General features: G+C 41.7%; 1 protein-coding gene across 1 annotated transcript in view; it reads right to left on the bottom strand.

The window, feature by feature from the left end:
• Window positions 1-18,772, bottom strand: part of LOC144268911 (protocadherin alpha-2-like) — a 213,097-nt gene that overhangs the window by 72,487 nt on the left and 121,838 nt on the right. The window contains exons 2-3 of the mRNA XM_077824238.1: window positions 5,244-5,302; window positions 2,972-3,060 (exon numbers count right to left, since the gene is read on the bottom strand). Of these exons, the coding sequence (XP_077680364.1) occupies window positions 2,972-3,060; window positions 5,244-5,302 (148 nt within the window). The remainder of the gene's footprint in view (window positions 1-2,971; window positions 3,061-5,243; window positions 5,303-18,772) is intronic.

The following is an 18,772-nucleotide window of genomic DNA, read 5'->3' as shown; positions in this document are numbered from 1 at the left end:
TGACACAGGTGGAAAAAAGTCAGGAATTTGAAAGTGAATCTGATTGTGTATTCTTAACTTAGACCACTGGGCCTTTTGTTCACCTCAGAGTGAGTTCAGGACAGAGCATAAGCCTTAAATTTGGATTTCATCACTTTGTGTAAGAACCTGTGAAAGGAACAAAAAACAATGGGCCAAATTTTGCTCTCAGCTGCATAGGTGAAACTCCTACTGAAGTCAGTGGAAGCTTTATCCATGTAAAGCAGGATTTACCCTGAAAGGTATAGAACTGGTGTAGTGTCTGTAGTGTCTGAGTATAGCTTGGCACTAGGAATTAAGGATTTACTGACTTAACACTTGACTTGTTCATCCTTCTTAGAACATTCCTATGACATCATCTTTTGATGCTCTCATTGATTAACTTTCTGATTCCTTCAGTCTGAAGCATTTTATCTGAGGCTTTTGTGGAGTGCTAAATTAAATGAATAGTTTAGTGACAAACCAATTGGAATTAATCAATTGAGTAAAACAACTGCACTAAGTATGTGAGGCGGGATTTGAGGCGGTTTTATACTTATAAGAAGTCGAGAGCTGCAGCTGCTGCATATGTTGATGGAAATAGAGATAATGAGCAGCTAATTTGTGAGTTTATCTGGACACAGGTGTAGCACTGTTCCGATGTAAATGGTATGTCAAGAGCAACTGCATATGTTGTCTCTATCCAGTGTAATTGGCTGAAATTGGTCAAATATCTAATGAAAAGCATATTTTTATGTCTTAACCGATGAAAAATGGCACAAGTCATGAACATGAACAGTGGAAAGGAGGTAGAACAATTAAAAGAGGAAAATGTGTGTGGGAACCCAAAGCTGTAATTATAAACCATTGTGATAAACAGCTATATTTGAAAGTGTAATGTATTAAAGTTATGTGTTAATTTTACCTTTTCTGCTAACTGACACTTCTATATGCATAACCTATTTGTTACTGAAGGCTAATGAAATCCACATCTTCTCTTTACAAATAGTAGGAAGGAACATTGCTAACAAAGGTCTCATTTATGTTATTTTAGCAGTCATTAAACTCTTAAGGCCAGATAAAAAGGAAACAAAAGATCCTTTCTTGCACAGGAAGAATAGTCATTTGGAAGGATCAAGAAACATGATCCACACAAACTGGATTTCAAAACAGTTTGAACTACCTTTGACTTTTTAAGAGGCTGGTTTCCTCAAAGAGCAGAAAGACTTCCTGGGGCTGGAGATACACGTTCTTACTACCTCTTTACTCATTTGCCTGATCCTGCCCAAACTGTGACTCTGGCTGTGGTAGGAAGAGCAGGAGCTACTTGCCCAGTATGCCCCATTACAAGCAAATGGGCAGGGAGGGGGCAGAGAGAGGGAATGGGGAGTAATAATAAGTGTCCTGATTTTACCTCCTCTCCCCAACTTAATCCTAAACCAAAGTAGCTACCCAGGCACACAGGGTACTTCCTCACAAAATGGAGTGAAGTTACTCCATCCTTGAAGCTGGGAATGAATTCGGACTCTGAGACAATTCCCCTTGTGGTCTACTCCTGGAGCACGCAGCTATGGTCTGTCCCTTATCCGGGTCAGATCATAAAATTATAATCTAGGCCACAGGAATTAATTTAATTTTTTCCCTGAAAGGTCCTCCTGCCCCTGCTAGAGCCCTAAGGATCCTCCCATATTTAATCAGTCAGCAGGTTAAAAGGTTGTTCTGCAAATTATTTCCAGTTTCATTGTTTGCCATCTGGATGAGCCATGTGTATTTTTATTCTCAAATACAACTTTTAGCTTAATTGTTCAGTAAAATATTTGTAACACAGCAATGCAATCTTGTGCATATTTAATCAACTGAACCATAAAAAGAAATCATAGCAATGTTTAATGTACACATAATATTTCTATTTCTATCTCTCTGCTTCTCTACCCGCAAAGAAATATGAAAGCTATCCAATTATTTTTGAAAGAGCTTTAGCTTCCACAGCACGTTATCACATTTTTCCTTAATACAGTGCTTGATGTCTGAACTTCTGAGCAGCACCAAATACCATTTCCTAATACTTTGTAGGCATTTTAAACGATGAAATTCTTTCTATCCCAAAATGTAATGTGAGAATACATCTATTGCTTTCACTGCAAAAGAACTGAGTGAATTTGCTTATCTCCAGTAATCGAGACCCTTTGCTGATTCTTACTGAATTTTGATTTACTGAGTCAGCAAGTAAATAATGAAAAAAAATTAAGAATACTTCATCATAAAAGGTGTTTTGGTCATTTATTTTCACAAATGAATAGCAGTTTAGTTAAATGTTTTATGATAACCCTCCATAGCGTACTATTAAATGTACTGTAGTTTAGTTTATAAAAGGAGTGAACACTTAGTAATAAGAAACCTTACTACCTGACAGCAGAATGAGACCTGTGAGTATTTAAAAACAATTACTGAGTTTGCAAAATAGTGAAGTAAGAATTGGTGAGGTTCTGTATTACTTACTCCATCCCCAATTGAGCGGCTCTTTTTGCAAGGTTGGTAGTTTTGATGACTATTAGAAATGGACGATAAATTAAAACCCTAAACCCAAATACTCAAACTTTGGGGAAATGTGGATCTGGATCCACACCTCACAACTGGGCCTCCTTCTCTAGTAAACCATACCAAATTCCTGGGTCTGACCACCTCAAAACATTGGATAAGTTCAGGTGTGGATCCAAACTTTGAGGCCTGATTCCAGTATGCACTTGCTAGTGAATAAAGCAGAAAAGGTTTCTTTGCTTTATGTATCCCCATTTTATTTATATTCAAGAGAGTGTTTCATAGGGACTTGATTCAGAGACACAAAGTAGAAAGAAAGTTAAGAATGATCCAGTGGGAAGTGTGTTTCAAATAACAATCATTTCTCTCTTTAAAGGAATAGAGCCATCACAGTTCCCAATATCCCATTAACAGATGTCAGTACTTTGATCCTAACCTGGTGTTGCACTGGATACTGTTGGCCACAGCTGTTCAGGTCCTCCCGGCCCTCCTCGTAAGACTCCTGCCTCCTCCATGTGCACAGCACTGAATAAACAAGCATACGGATTAAATTACATAGTTCCCATCTGACCTGTTTTTGTTCAACATTCCCTTTTCTGGTCATTTCTCCAAAGTCACAGTCACAGTTGTTCTTTGTTGCACCACGGCTAATGCAACATTGCATCATGCTAGCAGATTCTGCTAATGCACTATTAAAGCATCTATCATGTCAATCCTGCAACAACTGCAAAAATTGTCTTTGGTTATTATTTGAATGTTGCAACATAATTCCATGCAGTTCATATCAGACACAAATATTATCTCTAGAGGATGGTTTGTTTTCATGAATGTGATGTGAAATCAGTAAACACTGCAAGGAAGTCATGTAGCCCCAGATTCTCAAAGGTACTTAGGTGCCTAACTTCCACTGAAATAGAAAAAAGAAAAGGAGTACTTGTGGCACCTTAGAGACTAACCAATTTATTTGAGCATAAGCTTTCGTGAGCTACAGCTCACTTCATCACGAAAGCTTATGCTCAAATAAATTGGTTAGTCTCTAAGGTGCCACAAGTACTCCTTTTCTTTTTGCGAATACAGACTAACAAAGCTGCTACTCTGAAAACTGAAATAGAAGTTAGGTGCCTAAATACCTCTGAGGACCTGGGCCCTAATCCATATCATGTTTGTAATGTTTTAGCAGTGAAGTAAATAGTGAAAGTCAGTTCTGGGCTTCTTTCAGCATGCGATTATCAGTCACTCTTCTACAGCAAATATTCCAATGCAATCTATAGTATCTGATGCTGATTACCATATGCTTTTGGCAAGCAATTTTGAAGGGAGAAATTAGGTGTCACAAACTACAGAAACCACACAATATTAAGTTTTATACAGTGTCAAATGATGAACAGTCTGCCATGAGACCAGTAAATTTAATTGTTGAACATTGTCTAGCTCTGAACTCATAAGGAGATGATGGGTGGGGGGGAGGGGCGCGGAATAGATGCCTGATATCTTAAAATGAAAAAAGTAGATATCTGTTTTTTTAAAATGAGCTCACCCTTTTCACTTATCATGCAAGTTACTTCAGGCAAAATCCTGAAGTAGCCCCTGTTGCACCTGTATGCAGGCAAGGCTACCACTGATTTCAAGAAGTGTTCTGTTTCAGTGTGGACCGAAAGAAGTTTCTAAAACTTGGTCAATTTATTTCTCAGTGTTAATGGGCAAGATTTTTAGAACTGGGAGCTCAATACTGCAAGACTGTAATTCGTCTTGACACTTTCCAAATGATTTTGATCTGTATGATATTTAAATTTGATTTAACTAAGGAAAATCAAAATTCATATTGATTAGAAAAGGTATTTTTAGTTAAAAGGCATTTCAAATATTTTATGTACAGTTATTTTACTTTGTATTTGCTGTAATAGTCTCCAGAGAAACATGAAAATACATTTTAATTCCCTCAAATCTATGTTTCTTTGTATTCAGCAAATGATTTCCCCTCTGAGTTTCTAGTGTCACTTGAAATTACCATGGCCTTTTTATTTATTTCTAAATTTGTTATCTGGTCTTATTGATAAAGTCAGAATAGATCTGAGAATAAGACTGGTTAGTTAATTTGCGAAGACACAGAGACCAAAGATATTATTTTGGGATCTAAGGCTGAGATTTCTAAAGGAGTCTAAGGTGGGCACCTAACTCATGAAGGTTTCCTTGGAAATCTCAACCTGATATGCTTGTCAATGCCATTTTAACTTTGTTAAACACCTTGAATGTACCACCTGGTTAATAAACTGCCTGCAGCAGTGGTACACTTTTATGGTAATGAGAGGTAGTGAGATAGAAAACTATTCATGCTGCATACAATCTATTTAAATTTATCAGAGTGGATGATAACAGGAAGCTTTAATGTGAATGAAGAGTGTATAATCAGTTAAATAATTCAATAATTGTAGCAATCAGGCATTCATAGTAAATGTATAAAGAAGCATGAGGTAAAAAACATGAATGCATAGACCAAACTCTAATATAGTAATGAACAGCATAAAAGACAATTACAGTGAATCGGTAGAGCTGGTAGATATAATGCCTCAGAAGCAAAACTTGGGTGCTTCCCTCACAGCATGCAGATCTCACTAGCGTATGTCACCAGATGTACCAGATTGAAAGACAGTCTCCTTCACAAAGGGAGAAAGATATAAGCCCTTAAGAAGGGGAAGCACAGTACATACCTTTGTATTCCTGCTCTTAGGGATGCAGAATAACGCCAATCAGGATTGGGTTGTTTTGGCTGCAGAAACAAAGAGAACAAAATCTGTATTAATTTGTATTAAAACATATTTTAAAATCTAGGCAGCTGAATACAGGCTCTTCTCCAGAGTTTCTAAACATTTTCACATCTATTGTCAAATGGCTCCATAGAACTACTTACATTTTTTATGCATTCAGAGCTGCCAAATCTCCCAGTAAATCTAAAGACACTTTTGTCTGAGTGCACTTAGGTCACTGAATATGGAGTTAAATGTTTATATACCAAGACTTTGGATTGTGAGGGTTAATGTGGGGAAGGAGGTTATTTTTGTAAATTGGGGGACTATTATTTTGCCCATGTTCAGAATAATCCTGGCCATAGGAGAAGATGATTATTGCTGGAAAAGAAAAGAAATAATTTGCTGGTTTCCCCGATAAAACTAGGCCACTTATGCTCTTACCCTGGAATGTATCCATCTGTACATATACAAAATGCAGCCCCCCTGTGAAGAATACATTGGGGCCAGTTTGCTTGCTGTGAGTTTTCTGCTGGGGTTAGTGGACTGCAGAGGACTGCACTAGATTGTATCAGACTCGCAGGCTGCAGCAGGTTTTTACTGAAGGCAGACATGTTCTTTCATAAGACCAAGAGTTGCTACATTTTCCACATTGATAAAAAGGCATAAAAACATGAAGGAAAAAATAGAGAGCAATACCCTTCAACCAGTACATCTCAGCATACGCTGACCTGCTACAGCATGACTTGCTATGTAAGGGTTGCCTGAGAAATTCCTGATTGATTACAAGTTGCTCCAGAAAATGTTAACACCACTTTTCTTGCAGTGCACTGCATACAATAGCAACATTCATAATAATTTAAAATTATAGGCAACATTTTCAAATGAGGGTGCCTAAATCAGGCACCTAAATATTTAAGCAGCTAAGCAGCTTAATTTTCAGAGGTGCTGAGCATTGATTTCAATTGTAACTGCAGGTGCCCAGCACATTTAAATATTGTGACACTTTTTTGATGGCCAATTGTGCATGTAGGTGTCTAATGTTAGGCATCCAAGTTCGAAAATGTTAGAGTATAGACATAATGAATTACATTCATACTTGATGTGTCTTGTACAGTGGCCAATACCCAAATAATACATGCTAGTAATGGTGTAATTCTACTGAAGTCGCTGGAGGTAGACTAGAAGTGAATTTGGTCCCATTACTTTTAAAAATTTGTTGAATACCCTAAATTATTTGAAGGCAGCTTTGTCCTTGCCCTTGGGATTCACAGTGTGCTCTTCTCTAGATCAATAAGTTTTACACAAATAAAGATATAGCAATAATGATATGCGCCATCTTTCTATCTGGCTATCTCAATAGTTATAAGGCCCCCGTCACTATCTGAGTTTGAGGAGCTATTTGGTACTCTGCATTGTAGCATTCTTCACAGCCTGATATACACAAAAGAGAAATTCCACCCATTGCAACAAAATATTAAACATCTGTGCTAGTAACTACCTTCACGTTTAAACCCAGTCTCTGTGCCCAGTTTCTGCTGGGCTTAGTTGTGAAAAAGACAATTATGGCTCCAAGATTCTCTGACTGTACTTGTAATGAAGTAAAAATCTTAAATGAATCCACATGTTCCATAGAATCTCTATGGATAGTAATTCCATGCTATAATAAGAATATAACAGTAGGGATCTATTATCGACCACCTGACCAGGACAGTGATAGTGATGATGAAATGCTAAGGGAGATTAGAGAGGCTATCAAAATAAAGAACTCAATAATAGTGGGGGATTTCAATTATCCCCATATTGACTAGGTACATGTCACCTTAGGACAAAATGCAGAGACAAAATTTCTCGATACTTTGAATGACTGCTTCTTGGAGCAGCTGGTACAGGAACCCACAAGGGGAGAGGCAATTCTAAATCTAGTCCTGAGTAGAATACAGGATCTGGTCCAAGAGGTAACTATAACAGGACCGCTTGGAAATAGTGACCATAATATAATAACATTTAACATTCCTGTGGTGGGAAGAACACCTCAACAGCTCAACACCGTGGCATTTAATTTCAGAAAGGGGAACTATATAAAAATGAGGAGGTTAGTTAAACAGAAATTAAAAGGTACAGTGACTAGAGTGAAATCCCTGCAAGCTGCATAGACACTTTTCAAAGACACCATAACAGAGGTCCAACTTACATGTATACCTCAAATTAAAAAACACAGTAAAAGAACTAAAAAAGAACCACCATGGATTAACAACCATGTAAAAGAAGTAGTGAGAGATAAAAAGGCATCTTTTAAAAAGTGGAAGTCAAATCCTAGTGAGGGAAATTGAAAGGAGCATAAACACTGCCAAATTAAGTGTAAAAATCCAATAAGAAAAGCCAAAAAGGAGTTTGAAGAACAGCTGGCCAAAAACTCAAAAGATAATAACAAAATGTTTTTTAAGTACATCAGAAGCAGGAAGCCTGCTAAACAACCAGTGGGGCCCCTGGACGATCGAGATACAAAAGGAGAACTTAAAGACGACAAAGTCATTGCAGAGAAACTAAATGAGTGCTTTGCTTCAGTCTTCACAGCTGAGGATGTTAGCAAGATTCCCAAACGTGAGCCGTCCTTTGTAGGTGACAGATCTGAGGAATTGTCACAGATTGAAGTCTCACTAGAGGAGGTTTTGGAATTAATTGATAAATTTAACAGTAACAAGTCACCAGGACCAGATGGCATTCATCCAAGAGTTCTGAAAGAACTCAAATGTGAAATTGCGGAACTATTAATTATGTTTTGTAACCTGTCCTTTAAATCAGCTTCTGTACCCAATGATTGGAAGACAGCTAATGTAACGCCACTACTTAAAAAGGGTTCTAGAGGTGATCCCCGCAATTACAGACCGGTAAGTCTAACGTCAGTACTGGGCAAATTAGTTGAAACAATAGTAAAGAATAAAATTGTCAGACACATAGAAGAACATAAATTGTTTGGCAAAAGTCAACATGGTTTCTGTAAAGGGAAATCATGTCTTACGCATCTATTAGAGTTCTTTGAAGGGGTCAACAAACACGTGGACAAGGGGGATCCAGTAGACATAGCCCTGGTCTACACTAGGACTTTAGGTCAAATTTAGCAGCGTTAAATTGATGTAAACCTGCATCCGTCCACACGATGAAGCCCTTTATTTCGACTTAAAGGACTCTTAAAATCGATTTCCTTACTCCACCCCTAACAAGTGGATTAGCGCTTAAATCGGCCTTGCCGGGTCGAATTTGGGGTACTGTGGACACAATTCGACGGTATTGGCCTCCGGGAGCTATCCCAGAGTGCTCCATTGTGACCGCTCTGGACAGCACTCTCAACTCAGATGCACTGGCCAGGTAGACAGGAAAAGAACTGCGAACTTTTGAATCTCATTTCCTGTTTGGCCAGCGTGGCAAGCTGCAGGTGACCATGCAGAGCTCATCAGCAGAGGTGACCATGATGGAGTCCCAGAATCGCAAAAGAGCTCCAGCATGGACTGAACGGGAGGTACGGGATCTGATCACTGTATGGGGAGAGGAATCCGTGCTATCAGAACTCCGTTCCAGTTTTCGAAATGCCAAAACCTTTGTCAAAATCTCCCAGGGCATGAAGGACAGAGGCCATAACAGGGACCCAAACCAGTGCTGCGTGAAACTTAAGGAGCTGAGGCAAGCTTACCAGAAAACCAGAGAGGCGAATGGCTGCTCCGGGTCAGAGCCCCAAACATGCCGCTTCTATGATGAGCTGCATGCCATTTTAGGGGGTTCAGCCACCACTACCCCAGCCGTGTTGTTTGACTCCTTCAATGGAGATGGAGGCAACACGGAAGCAGGTTTTGGGGACGAAGAAGATGATGATGATGATGAGGTTGTAGATAGCTCACAGCAAGCAAGCGGAGAAACCGCTTTTCCCGACAGCCAGGAACTGTTTCTCACCCTGGACCTGGAGCCAGTACCCCCCGAACCCACCCAAGGCTGCCTCCTGGACCCGGCAGGCGGAGAAGGGACCTCTGGTGAGTGTACCTTTTAAAATACTATACATGGTTTAAAAGCAAGCATGTGAAAGGATTACTTTGCCCTGGCATTCGCGACTTTCCTGGCTGTACTCCCAAAGCCTTTGCAAAAGGTTTCTGGGGAGGGCAGCCTTATTGCATCCTTCGTGGTAGGACACTTTACCACTCCAGGCCAGTAACACGTACTCGGGAATCATTGTACAACAAAGCATTGCAGTGTATGTTTGCTGGCGTTCAAACAACATCCGTTCTTTATCTTTCTGTGTTATCCTCAGGAGAGTGAGATATCATTCATGGTCACCTGGTTGAAATAGGGTGCTTTTCTTCAGGGGACACTCAGAGGAGCCCGTTCCTGCTGGGCTGTTTGCCTGTGGCTGAACAGAAACGTTCCCCGCTGTTAGCCACGGGGAGGGGGGAGGGGGGAGGGGGTAGCCACGCGGTGGGGGGAGGCAAAATGCGACCTTGTAACGAAAGCACATGTGCTATGTATGTAATGTTAACAGCAAGGTTTACCCTGAAAGAGTGTAGCCACTGTTTTATAAAATGTGTCTTTTTAAATACCGCTGTCCCTTTTTTTTTCTCCACCAGCTGCATGTGTCTCAATGATCACAGGATCTTCTCCTTCCCAGAGGCTAGTGAAGATTAGAAAGAAAAAAAAATGCACTCATGATGAAATGTTCTCTGAGCTCATGCTGTCCTCCCACACTGACAGAGCACAGATGAATGCATGGAGGCAAATAATGTCAGAGTGCAGGAAAGCACAAAATGAGCGGGAGGAGAGGTGGCGGGCTGAAGAGAGTAAATGGCGGGCTGAAGACAGGGCTGAAGCTCAAATGTGGCGGCAGAGTGATGAGAGGAGGCAGGATTCAACGCTGAGGCTGCTGGAGGACCAAACCAGTATTCTCCAGTGTATGGCTGAGCTGCAGCAAAGGCAGCTGGAGCACAGACTGCCACTACAGCCCCTGTGTAACCAACCACCCTCCTCCCCAAGTTCCATAGCCTCCACACCCAGACGCCCAAGAACGCGGTGGGGGGGCCACCGGCCAACCAGCCACTCCGCCACAGAGGATTGCCCCAAAAAAAGAAGGCTGGCATTCAATAAATTTTAAAATTGTAAACTTTTAAAGTGCTGTGTGGCATTTTCCTTCCCCCCTCCACCACCCCTCCTGGGCTACCTTGGTAGTCATCCCCCTATTTGTGTGATGAATGAATAAAGAATGCATGAATGTGAAGCAACAATGACTTTATTGCCTCTGCAAGCAATGATCGAAGGGAGGAGGGGAGGGTGGTTAGCTTACAGGGAAGTAGAGTGAACCAAGGGGCGGGGGTTTCATCAAGGAGAAACAAAGAGAACTTTCACACCGTAGCCTGGCCAGTCATGAAACTGGTTTTCAAAGCTTCTCTGATGCGTACCGCGCCCTCCTGTGCTCTTCTAACCACCCTGGTGTCTGGCTGCGTGTAACCAGCAGCCAGGCGATTTGCCTCAACCTCCCACCCCGCCATAAACGTCTCCCCCTTACTCTCACAGATATTGTGGAGCACACAGCAAGCAGTAATAACAGTGGGAATATTGGTTTTGCTGAGGTCTAAGCGAGTCAGTAAACTGCACCAGCGCGCCTTTAAACGTCCAAATGCACAGTCTACCACCATTCTGCACTTGCTCAGCCTGTAGTTGAACAGCTCCTGACTACTATCCAGGCTGCCTGTGTACGGCTTCATGAGCCATGGCATTAAGGGGTAGGCTGGGTCCCCAAGGATACATATAGGCATTTCAATGTCCCCAACAGTTATTTTCTGGTCTGGGAATAAAGTCCCTTCCTGCAGCTTCTGAAACAGACCAGAGTTCCTGAAGATGCGAGCGTCATGTACCTTTACCGGCCATCACACGTTGATGTTGGTGAAACGTCCCTTGTGATCCACCAGAGCTTGCAGCACTATTGAAAAGTACCCCTTGCAGTTTATGTACTCGCCGGCTTGGTGCTCCGGTGCCAAGATAGGGATATGGGTTCCGTCTATGGCCCCACCACAGTTAGGGAATCCCATTGCAGCAAAGCCATCCACTATGACCTGCACATTTCCCAGGGTCACTACCCTTGATATCAGCAGATCTTTGATTGCGTGGGCTACTTGCATCACAGCAGCCCCCACAGTAGATTTGCCCACTCCAAATTGATTCCCAACTGACCGGTAGCTGTCTGGCATTGCAAGCTTCCACAGGGCTATCGCCACTCGCTTCTCAACTGTGAGGGCTGCTCTCATCTTGGTATTCATGCGCTTCAGGGCAGGGGAAAGCAAGTCACAAAGTTCCATGAAAGTGCCCTTACGCATGCGAAAGTTTCACAGCCACTGGGAATCGTCCCAGACCTGCAACACTACGCTGTCCCACCAGTCTGTGCTTGTTTCCCGAGCCCAGAATCGGCGTTCCACAGCATGAACCTGCCCCATTAGCACCATGATGTATGCATTGGCAGGGCCCATGCTTTCAGAGAAATCTGTGTCCATGTCCTGATCACTCACGTGACCGCGCTGATGTCGCCTCCTCGCCCGGTATCGCTCTGCCAGGTTCTGGTGCTGCATATACTGCTGGATAATGCGTGTGGTGTTTACTGTGCTCCTAATTGCCAAAGTGAGCTGAGCAGCCTCCATGCTTGCCTTGGTATGGCGTCCGCACAGAAAAAAGGCACGGAACGATTGTCTGCTGTTGCTCTGATGGAGGGAGGGGCGACTGATGACACGGCTTACAGGGTTGGCTTCAGGGAGCTAAAATCAACAAAGGGGGTGGCTTTACATCAAGGAGTATTTCAGGCAGGACTTCACGGAGGGTTCCAATAAGAAATGGTGCACCTAAGTTATTGTTCTTATTGGAACAAGGAGGTTAGTCTGGCCTCTGATTGATACATGGCTAGATTTACCTCGCTGCACCTTCTCTGTGAGTGACTGCAGTGTGACCTAGAGGAATGAGTACCCTAGACGGGGGAGCGGGGGAAGCAAATGAATACAAAACAAATCTGGTCTATTTCTTGTTTTGATCCACTCCATCTATCTTTTACATCTTTGGCTGGCAGCAGACGGTGCAGAAGGACTGCATGCCATCCACATCTCATGGCTGCCCGGCAGAAGATGATGCAATAGGACTGCTAGCAATCCGTATCGCCTGCCTGCTCACCATAAGACGGTTCAATAGGACTGACTGCAGGACTAAAGAGAATGACCTGGTCAAGTCACTCCAAATTTAGTCCCTGCGCCCATGTCTGCCCAGGCGCTCCTGGCCGACGTGGCCAGGAGCACCTCGGACATGACGATGACGGCTACCAGTCGTATTGCACCGTCTGCTCCCACAAGGCAATGGGTTGCTGCTACTGTGTAGCAATGCAGTACCGCGTCTGCCAGCACCCAGGAGACATAGGGTGACGGTTACCTGAGCGGGCTCCATGCTTGCCGTGGTATGGCGTCTGCACAGGTAACTCAGGAAAAAAGGCGCGAAACGATTGTCTGCCCTTGCTTTCACGGAGGGAGGGAGGGAACGGGGGCCTGACGATATGTACCCAGAACCACCCGCGACAATGTTTTAGCCCCATAAGGCATTGGGATCTCAACCCAGAATTCCAATGGGCAGCGGAGACTGCGGGAACTGTGGGATAGCCACCCACAGTGCAACTCTAGCCTCGGTACTGTGGAAGCACTCCACCAAGTTAATGCACTTAATGCACTTAGAGCATTTTCTGTGGGGACACACACACTCGAATATATAAAACCGATTTCTAAAAAAATGACTTCTATAAATTCGACCTAATTCCGTAGTGTAGACATACCCATAGTGTACTTAGATTTCCAGAAAGCCTTTGACAAGGTCCCTCACCAAAGGCTCTTACATAAATTAAGTTGTCATGGGATAAGAGCGAAGATTCATGGATTGAGAACTGGTTAAAAGACAGGGAACAAAGGGCAGGAATAAATGGTAAATTTTCAGAATGGAGAGGGGTAACTAGTGGTGTTCCCCAAGGGTCAGTCCTAGGACCAATCCTATTCAACTTATTCAGAAATGATCTGGAGAAAGGGGTAAACAGTGAGGTGGCAAAGTTTGCAGACGATACTAAACTGCTCAAGATAGTTAAGACCAAAGCAGACTGTGAAGAACTTCAAAAAGATCTCACAAAACTAAGTGATTGGGACACAAAATGGCAAATGAAATTTAATGTGGATAAATGTAAAGTAATGCACATTGGAAAAAATAACCCCAGCTATACATACAATATGATGGGGGCTAATTTAGCTACAACTAATCAGGAAAGAGATCTTGGAGTCACCATGGATAGTTCTCTGAAGACGTCCACGCAGTGTGCAGTGGCAGTCAAAAAGGCGAACAGGATGTTAGGAATCATTTAAAAAGGGATAGAGAATAAAACGAAGAATATCTTATTGCCTTTATATAAATCCATGGTACGCCCACATCTTGAATACTGCATACAGATGTGGTCTCCTCATCTGAAAAAAGATATACTGGCATTAGAAAAGGTTCAGAGAAGGGCAACTAAAATGATTAGGGGGTTGGAATGGGTCCCATATGAGGAGAGATTAAAGTGACTAGGCCTTTTCAGCTTGGAAAAGAAGAGACTAAGGGGGGATATGATAGAGGTATATAAAATCATGAGTGGTTTGGAGAAAGTGAATAAGGAAAAGTTATTTACTTGTTCCCATAATATATGAACTAGGGGCCACCAAATGAAATTAATGGGCAGCAGGCTTAAAACAAATAAAAGAAAGTTCTTCTTCACACAGCGCACAGGCAACCTGTGGAACTCCTTGCCTGAGGAGGTTGTGAAGGCTAGGACTGTAACAGGGTTTAAAAGAGAACTAGATAAATTCAGGGAGGTTAAGTCCATTAATGGCTATTAGCCAGGATGGGTAAGGAATGGTGTCCCTAGCCTCTGTTTGTCAGAGGTTGGAGATGGATGGCAGGAGAGAGATCACTTGATCATTACCTATTAGGTTCATTCCCTCTGGGGCACCTGGCATAGGCCACTGTCGGCAGACAGGATACCGGGCTGGATGGACCTTTGGTCTGACCCAGTATGGCCATTCTTATGTTCTGGCCCTGGCCCTAGCCCCACTCAACTTTAAAGAAAAACTTTAGGACTGTTCTAAACTTGGTCAGCTGGTAGTGGTCCTCAAGGAACCATCCACCTACTAAGGAGTATCAGAAAACAACACACTCTTATCACAACTTTTCCCCATCCTGACATGCCTCCTACACCACGGACTGCAGGTGAGCAGATACATGAGCTGGCTATCTTGACTTTTCTTCTGTTGTGAAAGAACACCAAGTGAATTCTCAGCTCAGAAGACAGAGCTGATTTCCACTCTTTCTGCACCAGGAATGGAGTGGTTCAAAGAATCTCTGGTCCTTAGAGTGTCTGATCAAAAAGAGAGAGAAGCAGCATGAGGAATAGAATTCTTCCTATAGTCCTGGCCAAAAACCATATTAAGTTATAGTCATGGCTGAAAACTGGGGAATTCTCAAGGAAGCAGAGAAGGAAAGAAAGGCAAAAAAGGAGAGACTGTCTGTCACACTGCTACATTGGTTCACAACACTTGGATGTTTTTCTTCTCACCAATAAGGGCTAGAAACTTAGTTTATTTAAATGAAAGCTTTCATGCTGCAGATTATGAATCTGTCATGGAGACAGGATAAATTCATCAAGTAGGCTGCATCTGAGCCACACGACACCTTTGATTTAAATATAATATAAATTACAACCATGAAGTCAGTGTGGCATTCAAAAGGGTTATTGCTCCACCAGATATGCTTGCTGGAATAGTTTGCAACTGCCATAAGCCCTCTGTTTTTTCATTGTGTAGGTTGAGCAGAGTAGAGGTTGATCTGCCATATATTTGGAGTGCATGGTAGATGACCCATACTGCCAGAGTGTACTGGGACACTGTAGATATATATAATATCCACATAGGTAATCTGGTGTGTATCATAAAGTCTCCAATCTACAGTGGAATGGAGGAGATGTAGTATTTAGCCCTTGTATGGATATTAAAATGCAAAATGTAATCTCTGCCTTTAGTGAGAAGGAATGGCAAAGGGCCAGGTTTCTGGTCCAGATGCAGTAGTTGTTTGGCATTTCACAGGGTTCAGTAACATATCAGAGTAGGGAACAGTAGGGCTCTACCACTTGTATTTAAAAGGCAGAAGGGGAAAATGTCTTTGGCCTACATAGGAGAGTGGGGATGGATATGGGGGCACATGTTAAGATGGTACTGGAACCTTAACTGCAAATGTTCTGACAGTCAAATATATATGAGTTGTTGAGTTTTTTAACTATAAAGCTGTTATTTTAATTAATTTGTCTGGGAATTTCCTTACTTTTTTAAGAATCTTCACAGGTCTGACTCAGCATGGGTATGGGTGGCAGAATCTAGCTCTTAGTTTTTATGACCATTTTTCTACCGCATGGAGAAAACAGTGACTCACATGAGAACGAACAGTCTTCCATTTCTTTGGGGCTGCTCTTGCTTAGTTTTACTGGACACTGAAGGACTGGGTTTGAACATTGGATGACTGGGAGCTGTCAGTGATCTGCAGGAGACATGTTCATCATACTTTTATGCCATCATAAGCCAATATCCTGTAACTGGCCATGCTAGTGGGAGCAAAAGAAATCAATACCAACATCTTCTTTGCAGCATTAGCAATAATAGGCTTCTCCTCTGGTCCTACTATCAGTCCTGCCTCCATAAGTACTCTTTGCCTTTGGTCCCAACAGAGAAGCCAGTTGAGGAGACATATGACTTCAAAGCAGAATGTTGGGCAGCCAGGGCACGGGAAGTGAGTTTGAGGCATATGTCATAATGATTAATGTTAGTTGTTCAAGTGTGGAAACAGATAAGCCTGCCAATTTCCTATCTGCATTCCACAATGTACCCACAGCTTTATGAATTCTTATGTTCTGTATATCACTACAAGAGGAACTGAATGTTAAAAACAAATCAAATCCAGCATTAACACAGCCAAACTATATGTATAAGCAGACTGAAAACCAGCATCATGGTAACAAAGCTAAATATAAATATAGTGATGGGTAAAATCAGATGGTTCAAAGTTTGGATGTTTGGGCTGTTCCAAACACAATCCCCCTCCACCAAACAGGTCCTGTGACAGACTAGTACCACTTTCAAGCCCTAGCGAGGTCAAATGGACCAGAGTTTGGTAATGTGATATGGATCTTTTCATTTACAGATTACAAATTCAAATCTGCCCCTGCTGTATAGATAGTGACAGCTGTGAGCATCTCGGTGCTGCTTCGTGGCCAACATGAAATTAGTTTGGTGGTCTTAGTACAATTCCCAGTGGACAGTTCACAAAAAATTATTGGCAATTGATAACTGATATCTTTTGCAGGGCTTGTCATAGGCCCTGTTGAGTGGAGGGAGACTATGTGGTGACAGTCACCCCTACTTGATATTGTCTCATTGCAAGGAATGATTTGTGGCCCACTACCCCATTCTGCCATCTTAGATATGATCTTAGACTGCACTCCCATCCAGTGTCTTTGCAAGGCCACAAGGTAGTGCCACTGGCAACAATCCTTTCTACTCCTCAATGGTCTTCAAGAAGAAGGATGTGATGGGAAGCTTTCATCACACATGCAGTAGTAGGAAGCAGCCCAAAGCCACGCCCTGTTTCTGCCATCATCAGCTTTTCCTGTTTGGCTCAGAAAGAGCACATAAAAAGCAATGACTCCTTCTGAAAAACTGAATTAAAATTTATCGAGGTGTTTTTAATGGTGGACATCACCACAGAATCAGAGTGTCTCACCATAGTATCTTATGACTTCTAACCCTACAGAGCACATGGGGTATGTTCAACCATTCAGGGAACCAGAAGCTATACAAAGGGATTAATGTGTCCAGGCATAACCAACCAACCCATTTTATGCTACCAAATGTTTGCAGTCATCCTAAAAACAAAACATGTTTATGCAAAATTTTACGACAATGTTTTAAAATAGCATAATGTTGATCCAATTTCACTAACATTTTAGCTGAATTACAAACAAATGTTAATGAAAAATCATTTTCCTTAGTTCAGATATGTTGACATCTCAAGTATTTGTTGCTTGAATTATGAGATTCATATGTACTCTGGGCCTGATTCAGTATTCACTGAAATCAAAAAAGCCCCCCTCCATTAACTACAATGGGTGTTGGCTCAAGCCCTGTTTGTGTGAATCAAACATTTACAAACAGTTAGCAAATGATGAGAGTGCTAAACACATCCCACTCTATTCCTATATTCACACAAATACTTAGTAGAATAACATACTATCTTCTTATCAAATATATCCACTTTGAAGCAATAAATAAAAGGCCTTTTAAAATCCTAGACCACTTACAGCTCAGTTTCCTTTCTACTGAGAATATGTTGACAGTTGTGGGATTCATGGAGCTATTTCAGATTTCCTACTGTAAAATCTGAGAGTGATTATACAAAAATGCTCACACTAAATTCAACATAGAGAATAAACTATTTGTAGTCTAGCATTTGTTTATCATTCCAGAAACTAGAATGAAAAGATAACAGAACAAAATTCAGTACATATTTCCCCCTAACAATGAGCATTTGCATTCCTAACCCTAAGAAAACAAAAATGAAATTAACAGGTCAATGCTTCTTTAAAATATATTTATGAGTTCTGGTACAGTGAAACACTGCTTTGTCTGCTTAATGTTAGATGCAAGTTTCTGCCAACACAGCAGTTACCCTCAGCCTCACAGTTTGACTTCCCTGGAGCACAGAGCACTGACCCTGCATAGCAGAAAAGGAATTGGTGCTGCTTCTAACCAAAAGAACAAACATTTCTATTTAACCTTTCCAATGTCAGAGAGCCCAAAGAATTTCTTAAAGGCTTAAGTCCTTGAACTGAGATTGTAAGATATTCCAACATTAATACCTTTAAAGCCCTTGTGAGAAATCTCTTGGGAAGATTGCTTTGGACAATGCTATGTGTTTGCTAGATTTAGACACTTCAAAGCACACTTGACTCTAAAGAAATACCAAGATGTGTGAAACACATTTTTGTTTGATTTATTTCAAATGAATAGCACTCTGTCTTCGAAGCAGCCAACTGGGGATGGCACGGGGAGGGAGTAGTACTTCAGTGTGTATAAACAACCACAAAATGAATGAACTACAAGAATTTATCATTACTAATCTGCAGCTTCAATTTTTCCTTCAGAAGATACACAGTGCTTTATTTATTGAGGAACCTACATTTTACTGATCATCCAATGAGTGCACAAAATGGGATCAGAGGGAGGCCAATGCCCAGAACTGACGGTATATTTTTTCCATCAAGGATTCAGTATGCCAGCTGACAATTAATAAAGTGCCACAGTGCATTTTTGCTAAGAATACTGAGTTAGACCAGATGCCCGTCTGATTGTTCATCCCTGCATCGA

This window comes from Eretmochelys imbricata, chromosome 8, assembly GCF_965152235.1.
Source record: "Eretmochelys imbricata isolate rEreImb1 chromosome 8, rEreImb1.hap1, whole genome shotgun sequence".
Taxonomy (NCBI): Eukaryota; Metazoa; Chordata; order Testudines; family Cheloniidae; genus Eretmochelys; species Eretmochelys imbricata.
This window is presented reverse-complemented; position numbering and strand designations above follow the sequence as displayed.